Source organism: Plasmodium reichenowi, chromosome 14, assembly GCF_001601855.1.
Source record: "Plasmodium reichenowi strain SY57 chromosome 14, whole genome shotgun sequence".
Classification (NCBI taxonomy): Eukaryota; Apicomplexa; class Aconoidasida; order Haemosporida; family Plasmodiidae; genus Plasmodium; species Plasmodium reichenowi.
In genome coordinates this window covers 689,977-706,901 of record NC_033659.1, presented here as the reverse complement: position 1 = coordinate 706,901, position 16,925 = coordinate 689,977, and the positions used below count along the sequence as shown (strand labels likewise).

At 20.0% G+C, this 16,925-nt stretch overlaps 1 protein-coding gene across 1 annotated transcript; it reads left to right on the top strand.

The window, feature by feature from the left end:
* Positions 1-3,335: 3,335 nt before the first annotated feature.
* PRSY57_1416900 (hypothetical protein) lies at positions 3,336-16,925 on the top strand (the record flags this gene model as incomplete). The annotated part of the gene is made up of 1 exon (XM_012909786.2): positions 3,336-16,925. The coding sequence occupies one exon, from the start codon at positions 3,336-3,338 to the stop codon at positions 16,923-16,925; it is 13,590 nt and encodes a 4,529-aa protein (XP_012765240.2).

The window sequence follows — 16,925 nt, the reverse complement described above, 5'->3', positions numbered from 1 at the left end:
TTTATACACTCTGTATATGTATAAGTATTTTATTTTATATAATATTTTTAAAACTCTTTAGTGTAAAATATTAAGATGTTATATTCCTTTTTTTTTTTTTCAATTATTTTATGTAACTAGCTAAAATTATTCCATAATTCACATTTATGTGTGCATATAAGTAAATATAATCAAAAAAATGTAATAAATTATTTTCAATTAAAATATATATATTATATATATATATATATATATGTATATGTTCTATAAAAAATAAGATAAATATATATATTATAGAACTTATGAACATTTATTCACATAAATATATATATATATATTACTAGGACCTCTAACATAAAGAAATGTGCATATATATCTAAATAGAGTGTTATATATTGAGGAAACATAATTATGTGCTATAAAAAGTTGTAGAATAATATTTTATTAGAATTACAATATATTTTATATATTAAACATTTATTTTAGATAAATGTATAAAAAAAAAAAAAAAAAATGAGTAGATATTAAAAAAACTTTTTTGTTTCACATTATGGTAACAACATACGTGAATAACATATTGAAGAAATATATTTTTATTTATATTGAACTTTTTTCTTTAAAAAATAAAATAAAATAAATAAATAATAAGAATAAATAGATAAATTAAATAAAATGTGTACACGTTTTCACATTTGTATCTCATTAAATTTTATTTTATTTATAATACAAAAGAAAAAATATGTAATTATTATATTAAATTACAACGTATATACATATTTTTAAAATAGTATATATAAAACAAGATCAGAATTGTTCATAGAATAAAATTATAATAAATATATATATATTTTTTTTTTTTATTTATTTTTGTATATATAATATAGAACCTATTTATTTAGATTTTTATTATTTTATTTATTTAATTCTTTTTTTTTCTTATCATTTATAGAAATAAAAAAATCATTCAACATATTTTTATACATAAAAAAAAAAAAAAAAAAAAAAAAAAAAAGTTGTACATTATTTTCCTAATTCATGGTATATATAATAACAGTGTAACTAAAACGTTATTATATTTTATATTAAAAAAGAATATATATATAAATATTTTATATTTATATATATATATAATGTATAAGACTATTACAAGGGAAAAAAAAAAAAAAAAAGAAAACAAATTATACATATATTAATATAATTTTTTTTTTTTTTTTTTGTTATGAACATGCAAATTAAAATATAATCGTAGAAAAATAAAAAAAAAATCTTATTAACATTATTAATAATAATAATTATTTTCATTATGTATTGGGCTTATAAAATATTATTTTTTATAAAAAAGAACATTATCATTTTTTAATTTTGTTGGGTATTAAAAATTATTATATAATATATATATATATATATATATATATATATATATATAATTTAAGAATATATAGAATTTTTTTTGGAAATATCTTGTATTATTGATATATACCTTTTAACATATCCTTATATTGAATATTCTTAAATTATTTTTATTATTCTCTATAAATATGTAAATATATTATATATACATATATATAATATAAATTATAAATTATTCTTTATATAATATTATGTATATATTACAAATATCATATTTAATAACATTGCGTATATAGTATATATATTTATATATTAAACTATACTTATATTTCTGATAAAAAAAAAAACTTATTTTAAAATTTATATATTATCATTTATTTTAAAAGTTAATTTTCTTTTAAATATAATAATATGTAAAAAATATGTAAATTTTATTAATGTTTTTTTTAAAAAAGAATATATAAAATTAAAAAAGAGTTACTTTTAGAAAAATAAAAAAACACGAAGAAAAAAAAAACTGGTGTAGAATTTTTAAAACGAGTTTTTTTTTTTTTTTTTTTTTTTTTTTTATAATTTTATTTTAATAAATATATATATTTATAGACATAAAGAATAATGTTTAAAACATATACAAATTAAAAATATAAAAATTATTGATTTATTATAATTTTTTTTTTTTTTTAATATATATAATATATATATACATGTTTATTTTAATATGTTAACTGAATTTACATTATATATTTAAATAATATTATATGTATTACATATATATAATATATATTAATATATAATTATTTATATATATATATATAATTATATTATATAATACAAAACATGTACCCCAAAAAAAAAAAACAAAAAAACAAAAAACAAAAAAACAAAAAAAACAAAAAAACAAAAAAAACAAAAAAAAAATGTAGCGTAAACATTAATATATTAAATCTGAACAAAAAATTTTATACAATACATTTTATTGTAATAATAATTTTATATAATTTGAATACGTTTCCTTTTTTTTTTTTTTTTCATATATTTTTCCATTTATATATAAATATTATATATTTGTATATATTTCCATTTTATTTATATTTATGGATATTTTTTCCATTGCTTTTTTAATTTTTTTTTTTTTTTGTTAATTTTTTCTTTTTATTTCACCTTATATATATATATATTTATATATATGGATTTATAGTATGTTTTGAATATACATATATATATATATATATATATATATATATATATATATATATATATAATATAATACAAATGTATAATTTAATCTGACATTATATAAAGAAGGGAAAAAAGAAAAGTTATAATTTTTATATCTAATATATGAATGAGAACTAATGGATACACGAGAATATATTATATAAATATATATTTTGTACTTAATATAAATTTATATATTTTAACATTTATACATATACATTTTGGTAATAAAAATATATATTATAATACATATGATTATATATATATATATATATATGACAATTCCTTTAAACCTTAAAAATATACTTGTGAAAATAATGATCTGATAAAAATATATATTATATATATATATTTTTTTATACATATAAATATATATACATATATATTTATATACATATATATTTATATATAACATTTTTCAAATAACAAATATGCAAAAAAAGGGAAATAAAATAAATAATTATATAAAGTAAATAAAATTAAAAAAGAAAAAAGAAAAAAGAAAGGAATATAGTAATATAACTTTTATATGTTTAATTAAGAAAGGAAAAAATTATAAACGAGGCAAAAGAAGCAAAAAGAAAAAAAAAAAAAAAGAGAGAGAGAAAAAAAAAGTAGAGGGAAAAAGAGAAGTATACTGAAGTGAAGATATGTTTAATTCAATATAAAAGGTATTTCAATAAAGAGCAGAACAAAAATATATAGTGGTTTAAGAAAAAAAAAAAAAAAAAGACGAAATAAATTGAAAAGAAGTATTACTCAAAATATTTAGTTGTATAATAGACAAAATGAACTCAAATAAAAATTTTGTTAATAAATTATATGGATATTATAGGGAAAATGATAACTATAATAAGAAAAGAATATTCATATATGAAAACACCGTTTATTATACTCCTGATGATTGTGTATTTTGTACACAATTAAATTGTACCATTAAAAAGAGATGGGATAAAAAGAAGAAAAAAAAATTAAAATCAACTGAGAAAGAAGAATATTTTAAAGATTATAAATACTTCGAAACGGAGAATAATGATAATACTGATGAATATTATAAAAATGATGAAGAAGAAAATGAAGCTTCCGATTTAATGATAACATATTGTGATAGGCATGTAAGCCTTATAAATATTTTAGTTAATATGTTTAAGATATATAATAAAAAAAAAACATATTTAAATGTTACGTTAAACATAAATTACGTTTTCCTTCAAATTATATATAATATTATTTTATATTTTGTTTACGTATATATATATTATACCAAATATATATATTATATATTAAGAACATATTTGTTCCTATTATTATATAATAGTTTTCATATCATACGGGAAAATTGTTATTATCCGAATATCCTTTTGTATAATTATTATAGAAACAAAATAAAGAAGGATATTCTACAACAATGGAAAATGAAAAAAAAGAAAAAGAAGAAAAAAAGAAAGAAAAAAAAACATTCTCTTTTCCTATGTAAGAAAAATATGAGGGACACAAAGAGTAATCGTTTTGTTAGAAACTATTCATATAAAATTATAAAGGATTCATATACCAATCACGTTGATGATGTTTTAATTAAATTTTTATTATATATGTTTTATGAAAAATTCATAAATAAATTTAATAAAAATTTTAATATACATCATCATCATCATCATCATGTTTATAAAAAAATATATCATTATAAGATAAAAGAAGGAATGCTTCCATTTTTGTGTGATCATATGTTCAAGTGTAATTACAATTTATTGTATATCTTTAACAGATACAATTTCCAATTTAATGCATACATATTATTAAATTGTAAAGAAAAGAACAGTGAACAAATATTTATATTTTTTAACAAGAAATTGTTAATTAAAAAAGATTATGTTATAAGCAACCTGCTTTATGTTATTAATAATATTAGGGGGGAAATAAATAAAATAAAAATAATATATGATGATGCAAAAAAATGTTATTTTATATTTTATAAAAACAAATGTACCTCTTGTCTTATAACACATAATATTTTAAATGTACCAATTGAAGTTATTAAAAAAAAAGGTGGTAATATTTATTTTGAGAAACCAAAAACTAATATAAAAAATGAGGACGTCAATTGTAAGTATAATAAAATATTTTATAAATATTATATAAGTGTGATAAATGATATGTTATGTATATCAAAAAATAATATGATTATTAAAAATATTGATAGTATAAATAAAAATCATAAAAGGCTAATAAAAATATCTAATTATAATATAACAAATGTTTGTATGTTTTTATTATTACCTGAGATTTTTTGTAAATATTATAAAAAAGGAGATAGAAAAAAGAAGAAAAAGAAAAATGTAAAAAAGATAATATTTAAAAAGAGAAGAGTGAATATTAAGTCGTATAAGATATTATTAAAATGTGAAATCCTAACACATTTTAATTTTTTGAATGTAATTAATTGTGATAGATATATCTATCAAAATAATTTGTATAATAATTTAGTTGGGTTAATAAAAGGATCTTATATGAAAACATGTACAAATGATGAGACAAATAGAAATGATGGAGATATAAATAATAAAAATGGTTATAATAATAATGAACATAGTAATAATAGTAATGACAGAAGTAATAACAATGGTGGTAATAATAATAACAATAATAATAATAATAATAATAATAATAATAACGGATCAAATAATGAAAATGGTAATAATAGTAATAATGATGAAAATGATAAGGATGACGATAAAAAAGGAAATGATAAAAAAAATGAGGACAAAGAAGATAAGAATAAAAGTGATGATGATAATGATGATGAGAAAAAAAATGGTGATGGTTTGAATCGTTCCTTTGATACCAAGAAAAGGAAAGAAAAGAATAAGAACAAGAATAAAATGAAATCAGATAACACATTAAATGAAAATGTAAAAGAATTATTATTTGATAAAGAAGGAAAAAGTTATACATGTACTAATAATGATTTAAGTCTAGTAAATAATACAATATGTGAATCAATTAAAAAGAGAAAAAGTAATAGAGGAGAAAAGAGAAATTATAATAATGAAAAAAATGATAAGAATTCATTAAATAATGTTATAGCTGAAAATGCATATAAAATTATAAAAAATGGTAGATTATATAAACCTACTGAACCAGTTAATATATTTCGATCACATAATAAATTTATGTTAAAAGAAATGATGTGGATGAGTATAGATTATTATGAAGAAAAGAGATGGAAAAAAAATGTTTCAAAAAAATTTGGATATTTAATGAGTAACCATTTTGAAGAAAAAAAAAAAAATGATAAATATTTTATTTCTTCTCAAATATCAAATGATATTAAAATGTTTTGGTTTTTTATGTTAAATGAAATCAGACCAGATTTAGTTCCAGTAGATTTAGATCATAAGATAAAAAATAAAAGTCACTTAAAGAACGATTTTTTGAATTCGTTTAGAAAAAATCTACAAATAGAGGAATATAATCTTGAGATGGATGATAATAATCAATATTCCTTTAATCAACATGATGGAATAAATGAGGAATCATCTGTACAAAATAAGAGTGAGAAGAATAGTTTTTCTATAAATACAACTATTCATGATAATTGGGGATTAATGAATAAGATGAGTCATCAAAATGGAAAAAATAATAACAATAATGATTATAATAACAAATGTGATGACAATAAAAATAATGATTATAATAACAAATGTGATGATAATAAAAATAATGATTATAATAACAAATGTGATGATAATAAAAATAATGATTATAATAACAAATGTGATGATAATAAAAATAATGATTATAATAACAATATAAATGTAATGAAAAAAAAGAATATCATAGATTATGAAAATTATGATCAAATTGTTATGAATATAGAAGAAAATGTTAATAAAGAATTATTGAAAAAACATAAAATATATAAAGAGGATTATTATACTGTTGAAAATGTTCATATAAACCATATACAATATGATGATAATAATTTATATTATAATGATGATCTATATAATTATTATCAATCTAAAAATGATGATGGATATTTAGATTTAAGTAATCATTTATATATTTATTGTTTACTTTTTATAAGTATTTCTCTTATCGAAATTAATGAACATATTAATTTTTCTAGACTTGATAGTAACGTTCCTAATGATGTAGATAACGCAATGTTAGAAGGTGAACAAAATAATAGTAATAACAGCAACAACAATAATAATAATAATAATAATAATAATTATAATAATTATAATAATGATATTTTTGTTAATTATATGAATGCATATAATAATGGAGAATTATTTTGTAATAATACACAAAGAGATAATATTAAATTTTCACAATATGGTACATTTAAAAAAATAAAAAACGAATTTGAAGATTTCAGAGAATTGAAAAAGAAAAAGAAAATAGATATGTTGAGAAATAACAAAGATAATTTATTAAGTAATGTGGAGAACATTAATTTAGATATCATAAGAAAAGGTAATAATGAATTTAAAGAAAACAAAATTGTTTTGAATAATGATAATAATGTATGCGATCCGAGTGTAAAAAGAAATAGCATTATGGATAAAGATATATATGAAAATGAAAAAGACATTAATAATTGTGAAAATAACATATTAAGAGGAAAACAAGAAAACATAAAAAATTATGAAGAAAACAAAATGATAGAAACGTATTATGATGAAATGTTACTAAAGAAGAAGAATATAAACCAATTACAATTAATATCAGAAGAGATGTTATTATCCAAAAGGGAGAATGATAATGGTAATGAGTATAAGAATAAGAATAATATAGATCAATATGATGAAGAAGAAAATTATAATGGATATGATAAATTAAATAAATATGTAAATAAAAGAATATTATCCATTGATAATAATAATAATAATAATAATAATATTGAAAATAAATTGGATTCATTTGTTGTACATAAAAATATGAACAATAGTAATATTTATAATATTCTCAGTGTACCTTCATTGAATAACACAGATGTAAAAGACCTAGTTGTTATACCCTATTCATATGATAATAATAATAATAATAATAATAATAATAATAATAATAATAATAGTAATAGTAATATAAAAACGAAAGAACCAGTTGGTACTACTAATCATAATAGTAGTAGTAATAATATAATATATGAAAATATTAAAAACGATTATATTAATGAAATAAAAGAAAAAAATGTAAATGTTTATTTACACAATATGGAGTTGTATGGAGGAATACCATATCCCTTTGAATACAAATATATTGATGATTTTTATGATGACATTAATTTGCCTTTAATGAATTTAGCTGAATATGATAAGTACACTTTTTTCTTATATTTATTTTATATGAAAAATTCTTCTTATATATTAAAGAAACAAATGAAAAAGGATAAAAGGAAACGTAAGAAAGAATTCACTGATGTACTTTTAACAAAAAAAAGAACACCTAAGAGGAAAATAAACAAATTAGAAAATGAAAAGAAAATAGAACAAATAGAAGATGCTGAAAAGATTTTAAGTTCAGAAAAAGTAGTTGATGGAGAAAATATATTAAAAGTCATAAATGATCAAAATAATTTATCAAATGAAGTTAATATTATTAAAGACGTAATTGTTTCAGGTACAAAAATTAATAGCAAAAATGAGGACAAAAATGATGAAAAAAATGATGAAAAAAATGATGAAAAAAATGATAAAAAAAATGACAAAAATGATGGAAAAATTGACAATAATGATGAAAAGGATGATAACAAAATTGGAGAAAAAGATTTTGATAAAATTAACGAAAAAGATGATAACAAAATTAATGATAAAGAAATCGTTGGTACTGTTTTAAAGACAAGTACTAAGAATAAGACTAAAAATAAATTGAAAAATAAAGATGGTTATGTTATTAAAAAAGAACATTTAGGAGATTTAGAAGAACGACAACAAAAGAAAATTAAAAAGAAAGAAATGGAAAGTATTAAAAAATGGAAAGAGAAAAAAGACGAATGGGAATTAGAAGAAACAAATTTCCTTCTTATATTAACAAAAACGTATATGAATTATATTAACATAGATGAAATAATTAAGAAGGAATATGGCATATCATTAAATAGCTGCACCGCATTAGGAGACATAAAAAATAAGAATAATATGAATAATATGAATAATATAGATGAAACAGATAATGGGAATAATATAAATATTGAAAATAATGTATATAATAGTAATAATAGCAATATTAATAATGTTGTGGAAATAAAAAATGCGAATAATAGTAAAACAAAGGAACATGAAGAAATTAATAATGATAACTCAAATGTAGAAAATAAAAATGTAACGAATGATTTTATAAAAAAATATAAAGGACATGAATATATCATGTCTTTTAATAAATTTGAAAATAATATAAATAATAAGTTGAAGAATTATACCGATTTTATAAATTGGAATATTATATCGGTAGCTTTAGTATCATATAATAAAATAAGTCATTTATATGAAAAGAAAAGAGGACCGAATGAATGTAAAGAAAAATTTCTATCATTAATAAAAGATGATATATATAAAATTACCAAGTTGCAAAACCTGTATCATGATTATTATTTGAATAATATAAAAAATAATAATAGCATGAAAAGAAAAAAGAAAAAATGTATGACCAAAGTAAAGTTCTTGCCATTATTTTCATCAAATAATGTGAATAAATTAATAGGTATGTTTAATAAATATATGAATGAAAAATTAAAGCAATATGAATTAAAAAAAATGGATATGAATAATAATAAAACCGAAACATTAAAAGTGAAGAATATAATAATAAAGAATGAAAAAATTGAAGAAAAAAAGCATGATGAGGAAATAAATATATTAAATAAAAATGATGATAAAATAAATGAATATAAAGATGAGTTAAACCTTAAAGATGAAGATATTCATTTAATAAAAAAAGTAAAAAAAAAATCCAATATTATAAAAAAAAAGAAAAAAGGTTTTTTTCATAATCTTTTTAGTACATTTTCTGGAAAAAAAAGTCGAGAAAGCTCAGAAGAAGATACTGATTGTGGTAGAGATAGTTTTTTTAGTTGTAGTGATGTAGAGATTTCTGCAACAAAATTAGATGATTCATGCATATCATTTAGTAATAATAAAAAGAAAAGAGCAAAGAAAAATATAAAACTTGGTGAAGAAGAAAATGAAAGTGAATGTAACAATGAAGGTGAAATTGCAAGTACTAAAAAAGGATTATTAGATATTAATAATAAAATTAATGATGAGAATGATAATCATAATTTTAATAAGAAGAGAAGTAGTAGTAACTATTATTTTGATGATTATTTTGATGAACATTTTGAAGATTATTTAGATGATTATTTTGAAGATGAATGGGATGATTATGTGGACGAAAATTTTGTTGATAACTCTGATGAATTTTTTGAAGAAGATGTAAATGAATTTAAAAAAATAAATAATATTGATGAGAATACATTTAATAATATTAGCACAGATATTATAAAAAAAAAAAATGAGAAAAATAATATAGAACATATGAAAGAATTGAATAATAACTATGTTGATGAAAATTCTCACATAGAAAAAAACGAACAAACCATTTGTGTAAATATAAAAAATAGTACAAATGAAAATAATAATATATTAATAAACAATGATACATTTAAATCGAAAGATGAAAAAAAAGATACATATAATAAGGAAGTATGTGTAAATAGTATATCACAATTAATAATATATAATAAATGTAAAGATGATGAATATATATATGATTTGAATTATATTTTAAAAAATAGAGATAAGATAAAAAAATGGTTGAATTGTATATGTAAGAATAAAAAAAATATAAGAGAATTTATGAATATAATAAATAATGATTATTTTGTTAAAAATAAATATTTTCATAGATTGATTGAAAGTGTTGTAAATAATATAAGTAAGGAACAAGCATCATTTGCATATTCTAATAATATGATAATAAATTCATTAAATAAAGAACCAGATTATGAATTAACATATAGAGAAAATAGCAATGATACAAATACAAATATAAATAATCCTTTAGATAATGAATTTATTAAAATGATAAGAAAAATAATGGAATATGATAAAAAGAGAAAATTAAAAAGTATACAAAAATTAAAAAATATATCAAATAATTATAGTTATAATACAATTAATGAATTTTATATATCAAAACCAAATGAATCATATAATAAAGTAAATGAATTTGTTCAGAAAATATTGAATTATGTACCTTATGTAGATGATAAGAAAAAAATTATTATAAAAAAAATTAGGAAAAGATTTCAATGTAAAAATCTTATAACACAAATTTTATTAGCTGATTATATATTAGATAAATTAAAAAATTTCCCAATTAATGAATCTATAGAATCATCTAAAAATAATAATAAAACAATTGATATGTTATTATCTGAAACACGATTAAAAGCTTATAGTAAATATATTAATGAACATTTTAATGATAATTACGATCCAGTTAAAATTGAAACATCATTTTTAAAAATGTTTTCGTCTGAAAATGATGAATTATATAAAAAGAATATATTGAATAGTAATAAAGAATTAACAGGCATAAATATTAAGTCTGAAGAAGTCACACTAAATAAATCTATCCAAGAAGCGACAAATACTGTATTAAAAGATACTATTATTGAATCAAATGAAATATCATGCATTGTTGATAAAACGGTAGATATAAATAATGAACAAAATGATAAAAAACATGACACTTCCCCTGCAGATATTAATAATAAGGACTATATTGGATATATGCATGTTAATAAGAAAGAATTGGTATCTCTACAAAATTCTTTTAACCCTTCAGATATAATTCAACAATGTGTTAATAAGGTTGAAGTGTATAATAAAGATGTATGTCAGATCAATGGATACATGAATATCAATGATGATAATAAAATGAATAATTTTGTAAATAACAATATAATTCCTATCGATAATAATGTGAATAATGTGAATAATGTGAATAATATAAATAATAATAATATTGTGAACCATTTAAATAATAATAATGCGAATAATATAAATAATAATAATATTGTGAACCATTTAAATAATAATATAAGCCAAATTAATAATAATTATAATAATAGTAATATGAGTAGTATTTATATCGCATCTGATCAAAATGAACATTTTAATAAAATGACAATGATGGAAAAACAGGATCCAATGGATAACACAAAACAACGTTCACACTCATCATATCACACATCTTTTCATATGCAAAATAATAATACGCCATTATACAATAAATTGGAAGGAGATCAAATTAAATTATCAAAATATAATAGTTTAGAATCTAATAAGAATAATATAGATATCAATTCAACTAATAACAATGCAACCAAAATAAAAGATAACGTAATTAAAGCAAATAATAAAGGATCAACAAGAGGCAAGAGACAAACCTTATCATTAGTTAAACCACATAAGGAAAGTGAACATGTTCAAGATTCCTCTGTAATAAATCAACCAGTAAAAAATGTATCGTCCAAAGGGGAGGAAATTATATTAGGTAATAATAGGAAGAAGTCACAACCAATTAAAAATTTAGATATTACAAATAAAATGACAAAATATAAAACTTCTGTTAGTTCATCCATTTTATCTTCAGATAAGATAAAGAACAACAATATTTTAAATACTGTACAAAATGAAAGTGCATATTTATCCAGCAAATTTAATTCCAACGTGCAAACGTTAAATAATAATGTGAATAATAATGTGAATAATAATGTGAATAATAATGTGAATAATAATGTGAATAATAATATGAATAGTAATATGAGTAATAATATGAATAGTAATATGAGTAATAATATGAATAGTAATATGAATAGTAATATCCACGTTATGGATCAAGGCTCTTTTTTCACGCCCAATACGGTAAATAGAGAAGTTAATAATTTATTAAATGAAGAACAAAGAATAAATACAAACGTTATAAGTAGTCATTATAATTCTATAGTATCAAGTACACAATTTATAAATGATAGAGGAAATTACACAAACAGAATACAAAAAATATTAAGTAATAATAAATATAGTATAACTCCTATGAAAAATAATATAACCCATGAAAATATGAATAATTGTATAGTTAATCATCAAACACCAAATAAAAACATACAAGAATATTATATTCCAAATGCATCACCAAATAAATTAAATAAAAGAATATCAAATGTAGATATGATGAAATCAAATACGTCATCTATATTATATCCACAAGCACATAATTCGGTTTCGTCTAATATTAATAATGTATCTGAAACTCTACAAAATGTGAATGCATTGCATGCTTCAAAGAAATATCATATGAGCAATTCTAATGATATTTGCACAAATATAAATAACAACAATAATAATAATAATAATATGCATCATAATAGTATGAATCTGAATAATATGAATACTATTAATATGAATAATGTTAATATGAATAATATCAATATGAATAATATCAATATGAATAATATTAATATGAATAATATCAATATGAATAATACTAATAATAATGTGAATAATATTAATATGAATAATATTAACAGTAATGTAAATAATATTAATAATTCTATGAATAATATTAATATTAATATTAGTAATAATATTAATTATAATATTAGTAATAATTATAATAACAGTGTAAGTATGTACAATATTCCAAATCAGGAAGATGATAAATTTATATCACCCTTACATTCTTCAATGCAAAATAATAAATATATGCCTATAATAAATCGTAATAATAGTAGTATGTCGTATAATAAAACACCCATATGTGATAGTGTTGAATTACCAATAAAACAAATGTCAGGAAATATTTCAAATAATTGTAATGCTTCTATGCAATTAGAAGTTTCATCCAATAGTTCATCAAAGAAATTACAACATACCATAGGTAGTAATACAATCAATACGGATAAAAAATCCTTATTAATGTATATAGAAAATAGAGCAAGAACTGGATCATCATCTATAAATAAAATAAATGATGATATGTTCTCTATAAAATCATCAACTCCAAGTAATTATCCTGCGTCCTATACAACACATCAACAATTTATATTAGAAAGTGAAAACAAGTCAAATTTATATCATGACCAAATATTAAATCAAGATGTTATAATGGATAATAAAAATGTACAAAATTTTACATATGCTCCATGTTCTAATAGTCTCAATAACAATTTAAAAAATACAAATACTATGAATAATGAAACACGATCGAATATCATTTCAAATTATAAACAGGTGAAATATTCAAATATAAGTGTAAATAATACACCTAATAATGTAGTTGTGCAAACTCAAAATATGGCAGTACAAAATAATGCAAAAAAGTCCTTAAACGGTTCGACTACACACCCAATAGTAAATCGAACAAATATGGAAAATATAGACCTTATAAAATTAGCTAATGATCCATTAAACATTCATAGAAACGGTATGCATATGGGAAACATGAAGAATGATAATATAGAAGAAAAGAAAAATGTATCATCAAATATAAGAAGTATAGCAGATAATTCTGAACGATTACAAAATATACATTTAGGAAATCAACAAAATGATATACAACATATGAATTTGGATAACATAAATAATAATAATAATAATAATTTGAAGATGAAGAAAAAGAGTAAAAATAACATTAATATAAATAATAACCCTAGTAATAATCTTAATAATAATGGACAAATTGATAATACCTATTTAAATGTATCACCAACCATTTCAAATTCATTACAACAAACAAATATGTACCAAAGTGATATGAAAAATAGTATTATATATAATAGTAGTATACAAGAAAAAGATCCAAATAATAGAAATTTTAACACACAAGGAAATAATGTGCAAACTATGAATCAACCAAATGGTAACGTATACAATGTAAATGTGCAAAATAGGAAACAATCCAATTTAAATCAATATGTCAATCCTATGAATTTCTTAATACAAGTTTTAAATAAATGTAATAGTAATACGAATGGTCAAGGTAAATCAAGTGCAAGTAATGTTAATGTGAATTATGCTAATGTAAATAGTGCTTCCTTGAACCAGCCAAATATAAACAATGTTGGTATAAATCACCCAAATATAAACAATGTTAGTATGAATCAGCCAAATATAAACAACGTTAGTATGAACCAGCCAAATATAAACAACGTTAGTATGAACCAGCCAAATATAAACAACGTTAGTATGAACCAGCCAAATATAAACAACGTTAGTATGAACCAGCCAAATACAAACAATTTTAGTATGAACCATCCAAATACAAACAATTTTAGTATGAATCAGACAAGTACAAACAATTTTAGTATGAATCAGACAAGTACAAACAATTTTAATATGAACAAACCAAGTACAAGCAGTTTTAGTATGAACAAACCAAGTACAAGCAGTTTTAGTATGAACAAACCAAGTACAAACAATTTTAGTATGAACAAGCCAAGTACAAACAATTTTAGTATGAACAAGTCAAGTACAAACAATTTTAGTATAAACCAGACAAGTGCAAACAATATTAGTATGCATCAGCCAAGTACAAACAATTTTAGTACGAACAAACCAAGTACAAACAATTTTAGTATGAACAAATCAAGTACAAACAATTTTAGTATGAACCAGCCAAATATAAATAATATTATTATGAACCAACCCAATACAAATAATGTTCATATGAATAATCTAAATATGAACCAATCTAGTATGAATCATACAAATATGACAAGTCCAATATTTAATCAATCAAATTCTTCTAAACAAAGCGTTAACGAAAATGCTTTTGTACCCCCTGCATATCATACGTCAAATATAATTCAAAAGAATGCAACCTCAGTATATAATGATAATTTTAATAATCCTAATGTGGTGAATGTGGGATTAAAGAATACTATGACAAAAAATATTATACAAAGAGTACCTCAAAAAAAAGGATATTCTACTCATGATATGAACCAACAAGAGAGATTACAACAAGAAAGGTTGCAACAAGAAAGATTACAACAAGAGAGATTACAACAAGAAAGGTTGCAACAAGAAAGATTACAGCAAGAAAGATTGCAACAAGAAAGATTACAACAAGAAAGATTACAACAAGAAAGATTACAACAAGAAAGGTTGCAACAAGAAAGATTACAGCAAAAATGGGAACAACAAAAAATACATCAAGAATTATATCAAAAATCACATAATGATAAGGAAAGTGAAACTAATAATTCTTCATCTTATCAAGATTTAAATAATCACACTTTACAAGAAAATACAATTGCAAAGGATTCAATGAGACAACACATATTCTTAAAAACAAGGCAACAAGAAAATATACCAAAAGAGTTGCAAAAAATGCATTCTCATCAATTACAAACAGAAAAGATGAAAACCCAACAATTATCTGCACATTCTTTACAACAACAAATGTATCCGCAGCAAATGACATCACAGGTACATTCATCCTTTCACGCGCAAAAAATTAAACAGCAGTTACAACAACAAATGAATCATCAACAAATAAATAAACATCAAATGAATCAGCAGCAAATGAATAAGCAACAAATGAATCAACAACAAATAAATCAACAACAAATAAATCAACAACAAATAAATCAACAACAAATAAATCAACAACAAATAAATCAACAACAAATAAATCAACAACAAATAAATCAACAACAAATAAATCAACAACAAATAAATCAACAACAAATAAATCAGCAACAAATAAATCAACAATCAATGAATAAATATCCATATCAAGCACAAGAAATAAAAAAGCATATGGATCAACTACAACAAAATGTATCAATAGTGACACAACAAAAAATGCAGCCAATTTATTCTGTGAAACAAAACATGCCATTTAATGAGGAAAATGAAATGAAAAGAAACACAAGGAAAATAACTTTACCAATGACTCACCAAATCCCCAATGTACCTAACATACAACAACAAATAAATAATAAAATGGATGAAAGGATGTCAACAGAAAATATAAATGAGAATAACTTATATAATATGATGAATAGAAAATTATCTACCTCTATAAATAAATTTAACAATCATGATCAGTATTACCCATATGATTCTTATCAACAACAACAATTACAAGGGAATAATATTAATGTTATGGATATTAGAAATGTTGATAAAAATGAAAATAATATATTTCTATTAAAAAATAATCAATCAAGAGATATTCAAAACAACTGTACGAATATTATGATGAATAATAATATGCCATCATCATATATCTCTCCAGGACAAGCTTATAAACTAAATTCTAATCAAAATATAAATCACACCCAACAAAAAAAATAA